The sequence below is a fragment of the Schistocerca americana genome, chromosome 2 (assembly GCF_021461395.2).
Source record: "Schistocerca americana isolate TAMUIC-IGC-003095 chromosome 2, iqSchAmer2.1, whole genome shotgun sequence".
NCBI classification, from domain to species: Eukaryota; Metazoa; Arthropoda; class Insecta; order Orthoptera; family Acrididae; genus Schistocerca; species Schistocerca americana.
In genome coordinates this window covers 691,802,768-691,821,838 of record NC_060120.1, presented here as the reverse complement: position 1 = coordinate 691,821,838, position 19,071 = coordinate 691,802,768, and the positions used below count along the sequence as shown (strand labels likewise).

At 44.1% G+C, this 19,071-nt stretch overlaps 1 protein-coding gene across 1 annotated transcript in view; it reads left to right on the top strand.

The window, feature by feature from the left end:
* Positions 1-12,506, top strand: part of LOC124593670 (cysteine-rich secretory protein 2-like) — a 246,026-nt gene extending 233,520 nt beyond the window's left edge. Inside the window, exon 7 of the mRNA XM_047131956.1 lies at positions 10,051-12,506. Coding sequence (XP_046987912.1) covers positions 10,051-10,297 — 247 coding nt within the window. The 3' untranslated portion in view covers positions 10,298-12,506. The remainder of the gene's footprint in view (positions 1-10,050) is intronic.
* The last annotated feature ends 6,565 nt before the right edge of the window (positions 12,507-19,071 follow it).

Below are 19,071 nucleotides of genomic sequence, written 5' to 3'. Positions count from 1 at the left end.
TTGGTGTTACTTTTTCATTCCACCTACTGGTTTGATGTTAGATGTATGGACTGAACAGTTGGAGTGAGACTGGATACCTGTTTTATACACCTTCTAATGTGATCACTTCGTTCTTGATCCTCCATTTCTATTTTATCCTGTTGGCTGATGAACGTATTTAGTATTACCCGTTCTGTCTAAAACTTACTCCTAATTTTCTCGGAACTTCTAACATCTTGCTCCATTTTACATTGTCAAGCGCATTTTCTAGATCGACAAATCCTATGAATGCGTCCTGATTTATATTAAGTCTTGCTAGAACTACCAGTCGCAACGTGAGCACATTAAGGATGGTATATTTATTTTAAATAACGAAAAAATAGTTCTGAACTGCTGCGAATACAATCCAGATCCCTTGTGTGGCTATCAATCGCGATGACGATTCCTGACGATCATACTTTTGTCACGCACATATCCTGTTTCGTCAATCAGTAATGGACTTCTCGCTTGAAATTTACAGAAATAAAAAAATTTACTCTTTACAAAATGAAGAAAAGAAGTATCACATCAGTACAATATAAATAAGTGACAACTGAGATTAGCTAGGTGTAATAACTTGTATAAATATGGAATCGATTGAGTATATAGTCTCGGTCATAGGTAAAGCAACTAGGAAACATTGGCTCGTTGCTAAGATACTTGAAAAATGCAATCAATCTACAAAGGAGACTGCTTATCAAGCAGTTTTGTGCCACTGCTTAGAGTATTGCTGCCGTGTGTGGGGTCCATGCCAAGTAGCACTAACAGAGAATATTGAAAATATTCGAAGAGAGGCTCTCTAAACGCTCACAGATTTGTAACTTCCTGGCAGATTAAAACTGTGTGTCGGACAGAGACTCGAACTCGGAACTTTTTTGCAGAAGAGCGTCTGTGAGGTTTGGAAGGTAGGAGACGAGGTACTGGCAGAGCTGAAGCTGTGAGGGCGGGTTGTGAGTCGTGCTTGGGTAGCTCAGTCGGTGGAGCGCTTGCCCGCGAAAGGCAAAGGTCCCGAGTTCGAGTCTCGGTCCGGCACACAGTTTTAATCTGCCAGGAAGTTTCATATCAGCGCACACTCCACTGCAGAGTGAAAATTTCATTCTGCTCACAGATTTGTTTGACTCTTGAGGAACCGACAGGGAGATTTTGAAAAACCTGCACTAGAAGTGCCAGTTGTCCCGCGAAAACCAACTTACTATGTGTCAAGAACCAACATTAGCAGAATGTAGAAATATACTTCAGCCGTTTACGTACCGCTTTCGTAGGACCGTGAAGACAGGAACTAATTACAGTGTACACATAGCATTTCAGCAGTCGCTCTTCCAGCGTTCCATACGCCAGGTAGACACCCTAGCATGTGGTACAATGCTAAGTATGCTCAACCATGCACTTCACAAAGTAGCAAGAGTGTATGTGTAGGTGTAGATCAGGAAGCGAATAAGGAAGTTTTCGCCATTGTTGTACTTACAGTGTCAAATAAGATTAAAGTGACAGAAAATTTTGTGTCTACCTCAAAACGGAATTTTCACACAAAATGTCAACACCTTCCTCGTGTGAAAGCTACTCGTGTAAATTGCATTTTGTTTTAGTTGCGCGCTGCACTCCATTTCCTTTCTGCAGCGGTGATGAAGACGGTTGAGACTACAGTCTCTTCACAGTATACTCCATCGCTCTTTAGCGGTGAAGTAATTAATTGCGTATCGATGTCGCTGTCGTCTCTCTGCAGCGTTGTGCAAGAGTTGCAAAAAGAAGGGAGGAAAAAACAGCACGTTGCGATGACTGTACCAGAGACAGGAACAAGGTTTGTTTGCAAAGTTATCAGCGTAGGAGAAGCTGTCATATCGATCCATCACAGAGATGTTTTGCTGTCGTGTCAGAACATAAATAAATCGTTGGTGTTAATGAGTTATGTGACGCCAAACCTTCAACAACGGCGCATTAGTGACACACTGCCCTGCATTCGGGAGGTTTTCCATCAATTTAGAACCAACAGCAGTGTTGCAAGTTTCTCGTGCAACAGGGTCGCCAAAACAGCTGTCGGGTGTGATATCGGACTGTTGCATCTTCTTGGCACAATATTACATCAACTTATCCCACTCTCACCATCTACCTCTACATCTACATACATTCTCTTCAAGACACCATATGGTCCATGCAGGGGTTGGGGGGGGGGGGGCGAGGAGGAGTGTAATCACTGCTAGCCACTCCTTTACCCGTTCTGACAGCAAATGGAGCGAGGGAAAAACGACTATCTATAACACACACTACCCAGTCACATTAACGTGACCACCCATCAACAGCGCCGATCACTGCAAGCAACGCAGGAAGAGAGTCAGTCAGGCTCTGGAAGGTTCTGAAAGTCATGTAGAGCCTTGCTGCTGGCAGCTATGCTAGGTTTCTCGATTGGGGAACCATGGCGCGAATTGCCCGATCGAGGTGGTCCCACAGATTTTCGTTTGATTGTAAATCCGTGAAGTTTGGTAGCGGGGGAGTATGGTAAACTCATCCTGCTGTTCTTCAAAGCACACACATATACTGTGAGCTGTATTGTCGTGTCCTAACACAGGATAGACGGAAGACAGGGGGTTTGAGGTCCGACTGCAATTTCCGAGCAGTGAGGAACAATGCGGAAAGACAAATCCCCAGAGAAGACAGGTTGATTACTTGGATCAGCGCCAACTACTGTCACACGGTACCTACGAGAGACTCGGGTTCTGAGACTCGACAGGATTCTTGCAGCAAGAGCACTATTTGTTAGCGAGCAGACTAACTACTACACTGAAGGCTAATTCTGAACATTAGAAAAAGCAAAGGAGACGACTGGTTGCACAACAGAAGTCAGCGTCTGAATCTACTGGGTGAGCTCTAACAGAAATAGCGAACACCAGCAGCATGGTAAGTACAAACTCAATAGCACCATTGCAAGTAAGAAAAACAGACATGTCGGAGCTTGCCGAGGCTGGCCACGAACGACACGGAGTCGGCGGTCCAGCGATCTGACTGAGAACTCCCTCTGAATACAAAAACATGTGTTTTTAAAGAATTGTGGCGGCGCCCTATTTCTCCCTTCCCATAGTCAACCCACCAATCCACCGGCAGTTAACATGCTTTGGCCAGTCTGGCGAGTCGCTCTGCTCCTCCAGGGTGTCTCTGGCCAACCACATTCAGATCCCTCCCCAAGTCCCACTCGGTAGGTAGGGACTCTTCTGTCGTTTGTTATAACAAACTCCAAGTTTGGTATCAATAGCGTTCAGCTGAAAGCTACACATCACCGCCATTCCTATTATGGCCAGCAACAGCTGTGTTGGCCCCGCCCTCTGTCCTTTTGTGAGTGGGGCTGCTGTAGTATCACTATAACCACCGTAAACCCACTATCGTCGCAATTCTCAGGAGCAGGTAACAAGCTTGCTGTCTCTGCTAAGACGTGTCTTTTCGTGGTCGTATTCTACTGTGGCGCCTTACAACAGCATCTAAGAGGTAGATCGACTTACTAGTTACTCCTCTGAAGTAACTTCTCCACTGGGACAGCTGCCCAGAGCGTCTGCAATTTGCAGTGCTCGAGTGTTACTATTTAGCTCCGGTAACGTAAACGCTACCACTTTTGCCTGCTCTCTGCGTTGTGTCTCTGATTTCCTATCTTGGAGTGCCCTTGATGGCTTCCAACAGCCTTAAGCGTAACAACGTAAAGTCATTAAGTCGTCAATATATGACAGAGTGACACATTGCATTGTCCTGCTGGTAGATGCCATTGTGCCAAGTAAAAACAAACTATATGTTGGTGCGAACTTCGTCCCCAAGAATACATGAATACTTGTGTTGATCCATTGTCACTTGCAGAATGACGAGATCACCCAGGGAATACTATAAAAACATCCCTTAGACCATAATACTCCCTCCTCTGGCATGTGAGTTTGCATTCATGCATTTCACGCTGTACATGCCAACGGCCATCTGCTCGATGGAGCGTAAGACAGGATTCATCTGAAAAGGCCACCTGTCGCCACTCAGTGGACGTCCAGTTGCGTTACTGGTGTGCAATTTCCAGCCTTTGTCGCCGATGAACAGCAGTCAGCGTGGGTGCGCATGAACTGGGCACCTGCTGCATAACTCCATACGCAGCAGTGTTCTCTGAACGGTCGTTGAGGAGACACTTTTGGTAGCCTCTTGGTTCACCTGGGCAGTCAGTTGCTTAACAGTTGTCCGTCTATTCGCCCGTACACAATTCTGCATCCGCCTTTTATGTCTGTCATCTATGGCCCATGGTGTGCTACAGTTGCCACGGTACTGGTTTTGGATAGCGCCATTTCTACATGTACAGTATACGTTAACTACGGCGGCCCATAAACAGTTTACAAACTTAGCCGTTTCGGAAATTCTTCCACTCTTGGCCGGATGCCATTGATCATGCGCTTTTGGATCTCACGTAAATCGCTCCGCTTCCTCATCCCGACAACGACTGTATTGTTTTCCGCGTTGCCTCGATACATTTTATATACCCTCCACTGCTAGTGGTGCCACCTGCCGTCTGTGAGTGTTTATTGCACGTTGACAGTGAACATAGGGGGTGATCACATTAATGTGACTCCTCCGTTTGTATGCTTTCGTATGAGTCCTGATTTCTCTCTCCTTCGCACGCTTATGCGAGATGTCTTTGGTGGCAGTAGGGTCGTTCTGCAGTCCGTCACGAATCCTGCTTCTCTAAACTTCCTCATTAGTGTTTCTTCGCTTCAGTGTTTCCCATCTGAGTTCGCATAATGTTACAGTAATAGTCGTTGATTGATCAACGCTACATGTAATAAATCTTAGCCACACGCCTCTGAAATCCTTCAATGTCTTTCTTAAAATTACTCCCTGACGTACTAAAGTGTCAGCGTGAATCCCTTTTACACGCGCGGATTATCCCCTCAGTTTGCCTTCCCACGGTCCTGACATCAGTATTCGATGCTCCTCCCTTTTTTTACAGTCTAGGCTGGGTGCACAGCGTTTGATACTGGAGGGGACTATAGAAACTTTCGTGTAGTGGATGTTGTAACATGACACTTTTAGCAAAAGTCAAACCCCCACTGAGACAGGAAAGCACTAGCATAAGTCAGTTTCTGTAATTTTCAAAAGTGAACATGTCTACATTTAAAAGTTTTAATGTCGTACTTTGCTGGTTTTTGTGCTGCCTCCATTGCCTTCTTTTTCGGGGTGTGATTGTCTCGAGATTTTTCTGTGCGAAGAAATTTAAAACTTTCCAAGAGTGTAGTGGTCTGTCACTTTAGCTGTGAAATAATAATAGCTCATACCTTCTTGCATATGTATTTTAAAATACTCATACGACTGGTTCGCAATAATTGTACAAGTTCCACATTAACATGATTTGCATCTGCTCACATGACCTACAAAATTCCAACTATTCGCTGCGTCTGCACAAAACGTGTCCGACCCTTTCAACTGACTGCACAAGACTCTTTCTTATACCAACTCTTCCCATCAAGCGAGAAAGAACTGAGAGTTTACACCTGTAACCAAAGAATCTAATTATTTAAGTACATCACTGGCAAAACGAAAGTACTTAAATTAACTGATATATATTATTCACATAACTTTTTTTAAAAAAAAATGGTGGAAATGTAGTAAGTAGCTTTACAAAGTTGCAGTGATGTTTCTATTCATCATGTATATAAGCAAAAATGCACAGAATTTGACATTTACACGTCAGTAGATATCAGAGGTTTTTGTCTTACAAGGGAAGTTATAGATAATCCGTGGTATCAGAGAGTTCTTAATGTGCATTATGCTGGATTACATCACATTATGGAGGCAACATTGGCATAGGAAGGGACAAATGTGTACATGTGGGGTGATTGTCAGGACTCATCTACAACCGCGCAGGGTGTCTGGGCTAGAGGTACATAAAAACTTTTATTAATATTTCGGTACCTATTAAGGTTTATAGATTTATTTGTACAGTATTGAACACAGGAGATCAAATATTTCTATGAATGTTCGTACAGTTTAGTGTGGGCATTGTTTGTTGCTCGACAGATTTCGAAACTGTACTCCACTTCTCGCCATATATACCTAAGATTAACAGATGTTATGACCTCTACTGCGAGGTAAATTCGTTGTCTCGTATTTACTAGATATCGAACCATTCTTTTGTAAACAATGTCCTTGATAAAACCCCACGCACTGAAACCCAGCAGTCAGACCGGAAGACTGAGGGGGCCAGGGAATCGGACTCCCGCTTCCAGGCTAACGCTCGGAGAACGTGTCGTGGAGAAATGTGGTAACATACCGACGATAGAGGAGCGGAGCACCATCCTGCAGGAAAATGAGACATCTGTGGAACCGTATAGTTCGCCAACATGTTGAGATAGGTGTGCCCTGTCACTGTAGACTCCCTAAATAATAGATCAATTACACCATATTTACCTAATCCCGACCATGCATTAACTTTCGGTCTTTCCCTTTCGTACTCAACCAGTTCTCTTGTAATCGCACTTCCCCATATTCGACAGTTGTGTCGGTTAACCTTGCCACATGTAGAAGATTGATTCATCATTGAACAGCACTGCATTGAGGTAGCTGTTGTTTTCGTCTATACTATGCAACATTTCAGCAGCAAAATGACATCGTCTGCGAAGATCCTCAGGCTTAATGTGATACGAAAGCTGGAGTTCATAAGCACGCGGCACAACGTCGTGCACCATCGAATGTGGGACAGCTGTTCCCTGCTAGCTGGTCTTGGATTTACATGGGCTTCTACTGAATGCTTCTCGCACACGTTACACTGTCGTATCCGTTTAGGATGTTTTCCAGAATTTGAAATCAGTCTTCCGGTTTCCCGATGAGTTCTGTCCCACTGATTTACGAGTGGGGTGGGCAGGGAGGAGGAGGGGGGGGGGGGGGGGTGAGGTCACGTTCCATTCTCTTCTTGTTCCACGCTGAACACGTGTTACAGATTCTGACTCTCCTAACAACAGCATAGCACATACTGTACATTTCTGCATCTACATCTACATTTATACTCCGCAAGCCACCCAACGGTGTGTGGCGGAGGGCACTTTACGTGCCACTGTCATTACCTCCCTTTCCTGTTCCAGTCGCGTATGGTTCGCTGGAAGAACGACTGCCGGCAAGCCTCCGTGTGTGCTCGAATCTCTCTAATTTTACATTCGTGATCTCCTCGGGAGGTTTCATCCAGAAACGCACCCTCTCGAAACCTGGCCAGCAAGCTACATCGCGATGCAGAGCGCCTCTCTTGCAGAGTCTGCCACTTGAGTTTGCTAAACATCTCCGTAACGCTATCACGCTTACCAAATAGCCCTGTGACGAAACGCGCCGCTCTTCTTTGGATCTTCTCTATCTCCTCCGTCAACCCGACTTGGTATGGATCCCACACTGATGAGCAATACTCAAGTATAGGTCGAACGAGTTTTTTGTAAGCCACTTCCTTTGATGATGGACTACATTTTCTAAGGACTCTCCCAATGAACCTCAACCTGGCACCCGCCTTACCAACAATTAATTTTGTATGATCATTTCACTTCAAATCGTTCCGTTCGCATTCTCCCAGATTTTTTACAGAAGCAACTGCTACCAGTGTTTGTTTCGCTATCATATAATCATACAATAAAGGATCCTTCTTTCTATGTATTCACAATACATTACATTTGTCCGTGTTAAGGGTCAGTTGCCACTCCCTGCACCAAGTGCCTATCCGCTGCAGATCTTCCTGCATTTCGCTGCAATTTTCTAATGCTGCAACTTCTCTGTATACTACAGCATCATCCGCGAAAAGCCGCATGGTACTTCCGACACTATCTTCTAGGTCATTTATATACCGGGTGGCCAAGAAGTCAGTATAAAGTTGAAAACTGAATAAATCACGGAATAATGTAGATAGAGAGGTACAAATTGACACACATGCTTGGAATGACATGGGGTTTTATTAGTACCAAAAAAATACAAAGTTCAAAAAATGTCCGACAGATGGCGCTTCATCTGATCAGAATAGCAATAATTAGCATAACAAAGTAAGACAAAGCAAAGATGATGTTCTTTACAGGAAATACTCAATATGTCCACCATCATTCCTCAACAATAGCTGTAGTCGAGGAATAATGTTGTGAACAGCCCTGTAAAGCATGTCCGGAGTTATGGTGAGGCATTGGTGTCGGATGTTGTCTTTCAGCATCCCTAGAGATGTCGGTCGATTACGATACACTTGCGACTTCAGGTAACCCCAAAGCCAAAAATCGCACGGACTGAGGTCTGTGGACCTGGGAGGCCAAGCATGATGAAAATGGTGACTGAGCACACGATCATCACCAAACGACGCGCGCAAGAGATCTTTCACGCGTCTAGCAATACTTTTTTTTTGTACTAATAAAATCCCATGTCATTCCAAACATGTGTGTCAATGTTTACCTCTCTATCTACATTATTCCGTGGTTTATTAAGTTTTCAAATTTATTCTGACCTTTTGATCACCCGGTATATTGTGAAAAGCAATGGTCCCATAACAATCCCATGTGGCACGCCAGAGGTTACTTTAACGTCTGTAGACTTCTCTCCATTGAGAACAACATGGTGTGTTCTGTTTGCTAAAAACTCTTCAATCCAGCCACACAGCTGGTCTGATATTCCGTAGGCTCTTACTTTATAAGGCGACAGTGCGGAACTGTATCGAACGCCTTCCGGAAGTCAAGGAAAATGGCATCTACCTGGGAGCCTGTATCTAATATTTTCTGGGTCTCATGAACAAATAAAGCGGGTTGGGTCTCACTCGATCGCTGTTTCCGGAATCCATGTTGGGGCGTTCACATGTTGACCGTCAGGAGTACGTTTGCCTGCTGCGCCTGTCATTGCGTCGTGACACTTTTTCACTTTTTTTTTCACTAGCTGCTTATTTTTTATGACCCACCGTCTAATTTCTTATGGTGGGTCGTATGTTGCCACTTAGCCTCTGTGACTGGGTCCGGGTCCGGTGTGACTGAAAGTAACACCACCCCGGCTCCCGTCCCCACTCACACCGTTGCCCGTGTCCCGCCACGTGGAGGCGGGCTCTATTTGTTTACATCCATTTGATATCTTTTTTTGTGCAGCATTAGAAAAGCTTATAAGTAATAATAAATCAAGTGAGATATTAATAAACAAAACGAAATTAAATATTTAGAAAGAAGGAAGGAAGAGATAGGTATAATATTGCCCGTCACCTGGTTGTGGGCGGCGGCCCGGGTCTTGGAATGACCCTCAAGACGCTAGCCATCGCTCACCATGCCTTTAACATCTACCATCCTAAAAACTAACTTAACTAGAAGATATTAGGGTACGTTAAAGCTAGAAACTAAGACTAAGACCTCCATGTCCAGCGTGCTAAACTATTTACGATATAGAATAGAGAGGTAAATGATTTTGTGCTTGGCTCAAAGTTGCTAATGAAAGGGTTCTTGTGGTAATAGTAATAAAGGTAATGACGCTAACAGTTTGTGTTGAGCCTACAAGGCTCCTAGTAGAGTACATCAGGCGCAAGCACCTCCCAGCCCCGCCGACAACACGACCTGAACGGTGGTTTTCCCCGATCTACCATAGGTACCCGTCGGGTTGGGCTCAAAAGAGAGGAACCACAATTAAGATCCTTCCATCCAGGCCGTGCGCCGCCTCTTACAAGGAGGCGTAGGTCCCTCGAAGAGGTGCCTAACTTTAAGCTTCAGATCAGAAGTTATTAGTGTAGTGGAGGTTGAGGTATAGGCTGTGTAGGTCGGTTGTACAAACAATTCATGCTGAGCCAATGAGACTTATAATGATACGTGGTGTGGCAGTTAGCACCTTCCGGCCCCGCCAGCAACACAGCCTGAACGGTGGTTTTCCCCGGTCTACCATAGGTATCCGTCGGTTTGGGCTCAAAATGGAGGGACCACAATTAAGATCCTTCCATCCAGGCCGTGCGCCGCATCTTACCGGGAGGCGTAGGTGCCTTGAAGAGGTACCTAGCTTTAAGCTGTTATTAGCCATGGAGGAGGCAGCCCCCGTGTGCTGTTTCAGGGGCAACATGATGGAGAAGCTGGGGACGCCGTACGAGTGGGGCCGCGCCTGCGACCGCTGCCCGGGCCACTGCCGGCTGGGCAAGCTCTGCACGAACGCGTGCCCCTCCGCCGACCTGTGGGGGAACTGCGCGGAGCTCAACTCGACGCACCACCACTGGCTGTGCGACCGCAGCACGGCGCACGGACGCGACAGGCACCGCTTCTGCCGCGCCACCTGCGGCTGCAAGGGCAAGATCTACGGCTGACCGCCCCCGCCGCCACCTCCCGGTTACCACAGTTCCTCCACACTCTCTGCAGCCAGCCGCGTGTCGCTCTGGCGTCCACGCTAAAGTGGCTGGCACAGCGAGGCACTGACTGCCGAGTTGCAGGGAAGCTGGTTCCCTGCGAAAGCAATGTTTCACCACGCACTTACTTCGTGCTTGGCTCTAGCGTCACATGACTTCGTACTATGGCAAAGGACAGATCAAAACATGCTTCTTGGACGCAGGTATCTGGTGCATACTTCGTTGCAGAAAAAACACAAAATTGTATTTCTAACTACGTCATTATTCTAGCGTAAATACCGCGCACTGTAATCGCACTTAAGTACACCGTGATTGCACTTAAGTACAGGGAATTTAAGATCTGCGTCATGCACAGTTCAATGAAGTATTCAGTCACTTATGCAGAAACCTTATGCTGACCATTCTGTCTCTGTTTTAAGTTGCTCACCAGAAATGAAACGTCTATAATCCAACTCACACAGTGCCTCCCCAAAGATGTAATTTGATTCACTCGTATAAGCTGCAGTACAATAGGCGTTTCTCATCTTGCATTTGGAAAGTATTTAACTGGGCGATATTAAAGGCGAAAAAATTTCTGTCTCGGCGTGGAATTTTAATCTCCACGTCAAACTGCCAATTTCTGGCGTCGTAACTGCGTCCTTGTGGCTGCGCTGGTCTTCATACACACGAGCTCCTAGACCCAGTTGGTCCGACGGTTTTTCTGCATCTTATTAGCAGGATTCGAGTGACTCATATTGACGTAGTGCTCACTTTTATTCGATTTTACGCGAAGTACCTAATTCAGCATATTCGTTCGCTTACACAACTGGCAACGCTTCATGTGCGTTAAACTGTAGCTCCCCTTTTGTCTTGTTTAGTGAACAGTTGCTCAGACTGAGACAGGGGGTAGTTCATTACTTCCTATGGGATAGGTTTATTACGCCCAGTAATCACGCCTAAAAAAATGCACTGCATTTATGACTTCCATCTTTCACACAGTGTGATCTCCAGTTTATGTCGTATTTCTCAGAACTACAGTTTCAATTTAACCACTTTTGCGGGTACGTATTTATAGCCAGCCACAGACAAATAAAAGTAACTTTTAGCGAGCTGAGCAAGAGGACACATCTGCGCGACATGACCTTCATCTTGCTGATGCGTGAATCACCAGTTGTACTGCCGGCCCGCTCATATATCAAGAGACCACTAAGATCCTCGATTTCTCCGAATCCCTACTGTACTCTGGGATTCAACCCAAACCCAGAACCTATGACCCTTCTTGCCTGTACCGCACAGGCGTACGTCAGCTGTGTCCAGGGACTAAAGCAGGGCTGACGCAAACCCAGGGTCAAAATGTGTCCTTGGCACAATTTTTGGGACCAGCCATGTGCAAAATGCTGAGACAGTCTTTCGTAATCCATTCTGCTTCAGACTACATAATAATTGCGGGCAGTAAAACGCCTTCCATGATGACAGAATTTTTTGTAGACTTCAATTGTTATTGCTTAGATTATTTTGTGCATAATATTAAAGCACTACTGCCTGGTTAAAGCTGTGGCCTAGAGTAAGGAGCTACAATAACTGCCTTTATCATAACCACTAGCAAGGCTGTGTTTAGACAATGGTGTGCAGCGACGAAGCGTAGTGTGTTGTGAAATGAATTTGTTGAGCACTTGTATCTAGAAGATAAATGTTGTTGCCTGCATTAGTATATTCCTCGAAGACAATAATGTTATCTATCCACCGATAGGGTATTTATGTGTATCATCTGTACATAATATTATTTATATATATATACATATAATTTTATATAGCTTTAATAAAGTATCTACAGACACAGTGTGTCATAAACGTCTAGTGTTAGAGTAGTTCTGCGTCGTGCTATGTAATAGCATCAGCTCCTAGCAAAATAGCGATACCAAACGGCTTGAAATAAAAAAAGAAAGATGAAGAAGAAAGTCTGTCAAGCTCACAAATAATTTCGGTCCCAAGGGCGATACTGAAAAAGCTACAAGTCTTCGTTAAAAATCCTGGAAGTTATACGCAAAAACAATATAAACAGATATTACTTCCAAGCCAATTATCAGCAAGTTAAGGGCTGGTGCAGTTACGCTGCACAGTGGATATCGGATTTACTCGCTTTTAGAACTGACACTTTGTGATATATTTTGTAATAAATAACTTAATGAGATCCACTGTGTTTCTCTTTCATCCCTTGTTAATTATTTATATTTCCACAGACATTGCGTTAGGGGGTACTCTGATACTGTGGTGTCTTGTCAAATTCCTCGCTGGTTACGCGAGAGTATAAGAAAAAAATACACTAGTTTTACATATCTGATTAACTTGACAAAACAGTCAGTAAATGATCAATTAAATTTCTTAACTAAGAATTCCCTGCATTTTTGGCCTTTCTATCTTTCATCGGTAACATCATGAAATTTTGAAGTATAAAGCTTTACACTTTTATACACTCCTGACGATAAGGAACGTTAACATGTCATAGTATAATGCCAATAAATTCGTGCAAATGTTTAAAGATTCAAATAAAGAACCTCGCCTTCTGATATTGTTAGAGACGTGGAATGGGTTCCTGCAAATACGACAGCCCATTCTGCACTTACAGGGTGAGTCAGGAGGAAAGACACATACTTCGAGGGTGATAGTATTATTTTGATTCTAAATGTGCCCTACTCCAAATGATTCCCGAGACAGAAAACATTTAATGTACAGTGTTACTGATTTTTTTGTATTATTCAAACATTGCTAATGTTAACACTATACCACTATAGTGTAGAGGAAGTGGACACGAACAATTTGCTACAGGACACTTGCGGTCGATCAAGTTGGGAACTACTCCAAACTGGCCAACAAAAACTACTTAAGGTACAGCGCACGCGCGTCGCGGGAGATTTTCGCTATTCTCCCTCTCCTCGCACAAATTATTAGTCCCAGAGGAAGTATGAGGGACTTTTTTTGTAGGAAATTTAATGTAGTTTAATTTTGTACTGCAACATGTTTTTGCTGGAGGGTGCGGTTTTCGAGTTCTTAAAGAAAAACACAGAATTGTTATTACATGTACATATATGTGATGTCTGTGATTCGAATCCGGGTCTCCTGCTTACTAGACATAAGGCGAGACGGCCCGTGGTCTCTTCAGTGCAGGTGCTCACCAGGCTCGAACTCTTACGGCAATCGGAGGATCGCCGCGAGTAATGAAGAAAATGGACAAGTGGCAATACATTAGTAATGTGTGGATAAGTTGAGAATTTGGGTCTGCAGTCGCACAGGCCACTGTGTCGGGATGGTCTAGTGGTTGCCGGCACGGTAGCTCAGCGTGCTCGGTCGGAGAATTAGCTGACCTCTATATTAAAAAAACTGAGTGAACGGATCAACGATGAACGTTAACTGATGTCATGGACATCCGCCCCGAACATATCCAACGAACAATCAATTACTAACAAAATGAGATCAGGAAAAAAAAGAGAAAGTGGTCAGAACATCTGTCTAATAAGCAGGAAACCTGATTTCTGTTCAAGGTCGGGCAAAAACATTCTCCACCGATTTCAATCAATGCCCGCTCGCAGCCAGTATCCCTCATTCCTTTGTGTCTTGATATTACATGTGTTCTATCTCAGAAGCAATTTGTAGTAGGGCATATATCCACAATAAGTATTTCGTTCGTGATCACTGATACTGTCGCCTCTGAAAGCATGTACCTATCCTCCTGATTCACCCTGCATTTTGGAAAAAGATGCAGATTAATCCTATAGACAATCGGCACCATATGAAGAAGATTGTAGATTGTCTGATAACTTGGACTACACACATGGGGCAGAATCTTTGTATGCATCTGATACTCAGATTCTAAAACTTGATCAGCAATCTTCCTTACGATTAATACGACTTGTCCTCTTTCTTAGGTAAGTACTGAACATCAACGACGAAACAGAACGCAGCATGTAGCTCTACACAGTTTCAGATATCTCGGGACCAAGCAATATCCTGTAGTGGCTCATTAAATATTTTATCTATACTCCGCAGTCCAACTAATGGTGTGTGATTAAATCGTGTATCTCTCTCACTTCCCTCTTTTCCTGTTCCTCTGTGCGAATGATTCGCGGGAAGAACGATTGCTGGTATACCTCCACGTGAGATCGACGCTCTCTAATTTTATATTGATGGTATTTTGGAGAGGTGAACGTAGGAGAAAGCACTGTATTGGGTGGTTCTTCTAGAAGCTATAACGTTTACAGAACGCCTCTCTTACAGCGTCTGACACAGGAGTTTACTGAGAAGATTCTTTAGTGCTTACTAAACGATCCTAGAACGCACTGGTCTGTTTTTGATTTTCTCTACATTCTCTATCGATCCTACCTGGTACGTATCTCAGACTGACAAACAATATTCAAGCATTGGTCGAACGAGGGATTTTATAAGCTACCTTGATGGGCCACATTAGCTGAGAGCTCTTCCACTGAATCTAAAGTTTGGATTCTGCCTTACCTGCGTTTACTTTCACGAGGTTGTTTGTTTCAATCACTACGCGGGCATACTCCTAGATATTTTATTGGAGTAACTGATTTCAACACAGTCTCACAGTTGGTCTGATATTCTGTACACTTCGATAGTGTCTACTTAGTGGCCGTGCAGAACTGTACCGAACGCCTTCCCAAATCCAAAGAACACGGAATCTACCTGAGCATCGGCATCTACCGCTCTCTCGCAGAGAAACAGTGCGAGCTGGGTGTCACACGACTGTTAATTTCGGAACACCTGTTTACTCGTACAGAGGAGATTTTCGGTCTTCAGAAATATCCTAATATGCGAGCACGAAACATGTTCCAAAATTCTACAACAGACCAACGTCAGAGATTTAGATCTATAGTTTTGTGTGTCTGTTCGACGACCGTCCTTACAAACAGGAATGACGTGTTCTGTTTTCCAATTAATAGGAACGTTTTACTCCTCCAGAGACCTATGGTATACTGCTGCTAAATAGGGGCAAGTTCTTTCGTATATACCGTGTAGAGTATCAATTGTTTGCTTCGTATTACTACTCCATTAGAACAAATGAGCTGTTTATTAGCTGTTTTGAAAAGAAGTAGGATCTGTGGCTATAATTTACACATATTAATTGACGCAATAATATACGTAAACCGTCTATAACGGAGTGACGATAGAATTAATTACTGTTATGGGCCGTTTCCATTTACTAATGAATCAGGATCTCCACTTCCGCCAAATTTAGTTTTTGAAATTAGTACAAGGCAAGAAAGAAGGAATGTTAGAATTGAACCTCCCGACGACGACGAGGTCATTACAGCCATAGTACAACCTCGGGATGGGGAAGAGCGCGGAAGGCAATCGGTCGTGTTCTTTTCAAACGAACCAGGCCGGCATTTGCCTCGAGAAATTTTGGGGAACCACGAAAGACCTAAATCTGGATGGTCGGACAAGTCCTCGAACCACCGTCCTTTGCCTCCGCCTAAGTGGTGGAAGAAGAAACGCCTTACATTTTTAATTACGTGGCCACTTCTCCCCTTCCCCCACTCCCCTCCGCCATCATTACACCAGCTGCTCCCCCCAACCCTCCACCCAATACTTCCCCCCGCCTATTCCATCACCCACGCCCCTTGCCAAAATAATAATAATAATAACAATAATAAAATATGGGCGCGCTCCTAACACTTCATGATTTAATCACAGAAAAAGAATGAAGTGATTCACGAGGAAAATACATCCATATAAAGCCATCTCTTTCGTTGCAGCCAAGTGGGTGTGACGAAGAGATCGTGCCCTGCAGGCGACTGTTGTGTCCCAGGCTGTTAGCGATGCAGTCTCGCCACGGAGTGAGTCAGGCAGGCTAAAAACATTCGCTCTGCTCTATGCTCGCAGCCAGCGAGTGGCAGTCGGGGTCAAGGACAGCGTCGCGCGGAGACGGAGACTGCCGCTGTCGCTCGCTGGGCCGCTTGCCGTTAGTGGTGCGAACGTCGGCATTCTTCAGCGCTGTCGTTTCTCTTTCTTCTTTCTTTTTAAGCCATTTCCTTGGTCTCTTGCAGAGGACACCAGCATTTGAACAAAATTAACATACCAGAAGAATGACAAATGTCTCCCAAGCAATCCTCTACGACTTCACTACTGCAACTCTGAAAAAGGAAGTCGCTGTTGATGCAAAGGATCTTGACTGGCACAGCCTGTTGACTCCTTTCTTCTGCAACACACGTATATCTGTTACACAATCGCTAACGACACGATCATTTTTGCATCTAATGACCTTGTTTCGTGTATTTTAACCTCAGTGTACAACGTACCGTAAACAAATATGCTCATGCAATAGATATTACGATGAATGCTTTCTTTAACAATAGTTTGATTGTTTTGACGCCATACCCTATTTGTTCGTATTGTGTGTCATGCTATTAATCTCCACAGTTGTAACACATTATCTTAAAAACTGCCTGCTACCTACAACAAAATTTCTTTCACTACACAGTTTTTTTTATACCTGCTGCTACCTGCACGTTAAGTAACAAGACAACTTTGCATATGTTTCACCAATCTCAACTTGTTTTGTTACACGTAACTTTTTTCGCACAAAATGCCTACCATTGTACTATGCCTACCTGATCATTCGACTTATCTTTTAACATAATTCTACAGCATCACTTCTGAAATAGCCGTTACTTCTGTTTTCCAGTGTTTTCACTGTCCACTTCATGAATACACTATGTGATATACTCCTGAAATTTCTTTCTCAATTTCAGCCCAATGTAACAAAGCAGTAGATTTATTTTAAAATACTTTTACAGTTGTGTCAATCCGCTTTATGTATCTATCTTCTACAGATTTTGTATAATCTTGCTTCTTATTTACACTTAAGTGAAGCATGTCAATTAATCCCAATATTTAACTTCTTATAATTCTGTTTCATGGTAGACCAGTCAGGTTAGCCGAGAGCGCTAATGCACTGCTTCCTGGACTCGGGTAGGTGCGCCGGCCTCGGATCGAATCCGACCGGCAGATTAACGACGAAGGCCAGTGTGCTGGCCATCCTGGATGTGGTTTTTAGGCAGTTTTCTACCTCCCACTAGGTGAATACCGGGCTGGTCCCCACGTCCACCTTAGTTACCCGACTCGCAGACATCTGAAAACCTTCACACTATTCCATGGATTACACTAGACACAGACAGTTGGGATACACTGATTCCTTCCCGGAAAGGGGGGGGGGGGGTACCGAGTGACAACAGGAAGGGCATCCGGCCACCCCTTATCATTAATCATGCCGACCCTGCGAAACCGCTGGATAAAGGCACAAGCAAAAGAAATTCTCTTTCATGGTACACATAGCAGAGTCTTTGATTCGTTTCTCCTCAGTTTTGGGAGCGTGTCGTTTCCAAAGCCGTCTTGAGCCCAGAAATATGTGGAACCATGAGAATACTAAGAAATAAAGCGCGAAAATTTGAAATTTGATTCTGAAAAATGATGTTGATTAAGGTCGGAGGTGAAGCAACGCCGATACTAGCGCTCATTTCTCACTAGCCTGGCTTGGGGCGAGGGCTAGAAAGGCGCACACTGAGCCTGCTAGTGAGGAAAAGTGAAACGCTACTCACAGAAGCAGCTCTAGTTTAGGAAACCAACGTCAACGTCTTCCACAACGGTTCCTGAATCTTATGTCTCTGAAATACTGCTGTCCAGCGAAGTCTTAAGTAAATGTTCAAGCAATGGATGGTCAACAGGAACTTGTGATTCCTTGTACTTCACCGGCCGGGGTGGCCGAGCGGTTCTAGGCGCTACAGTCTGGAACCGCGCGACCGTTACGGTCGCAGGTTCGAATCCTGCCTCGGGCATGGATGTGTGTGATGTCCTTAGGTTAGTTAGATTTAAGTAGTTCTAAGTTCTAGGGGACTTATGACCTCAGAAGTTAAGTCCCATAGTGCTCAGAGTTATTTGAACCATTTTTGTACTTCATTGTAGTACTGTTGAGAAAGTACGGAATGAAGTTCTGAAATGAACAGGCGAGGAAAGATATCTACGAAAACCCTGGTGTGAAGAAGGAGTTTACTGTAACATGTGCTGTTGCAGTCACTAATAGCTAACTATGTGCTGGTATAGTGTATCGTTGTACACCATACGTAAACTCAGACTTCACCGAGCGAAATCAATGAAGATAGTGAGATTGAACGATAGTATTTGTATGCAAAACCAATATATTCCTCAAAATTAAAAGTGAGAGAGAAACGCCTACGAATAAGCTTGACGTTCTTAGACTCATAGCATTGTTGTGTAAAAAGTACGATGGAATTCAGCGTTCACTTGAATGCTGCATGTTAAAGACAACAGTCGATTTATTAGTGAGAGAAACTTCGTCAGTACAAAGCATTGCTGTAAGCCACCACTGCAAAAAATTTAGTGTCACCAAAGTTCATTCATACTCAAGAAATAACAGACTGTTGGAACTGGTCAGAATTTTTGTAGGGAAAGTACTTTCTGGGTGTATTATAGATCGTTCGGATTAACACAAACTTGATTGGTAGCACAAACCTGCACCCACCCACCCACCCACACACACACACACACACACACACACACACACACACACACACACTCGTGGTCCACACTATTTGGAAAAAGATTGTTGTTATTTTCAAAAGTATTTAATTAATCCTAATTACGGCCTATTTTACATTTTTCATTAAATATGCTGTCTTAGCACGTTGACGGATTACAGCCGATCTATAGTGAGAGTGTAATGA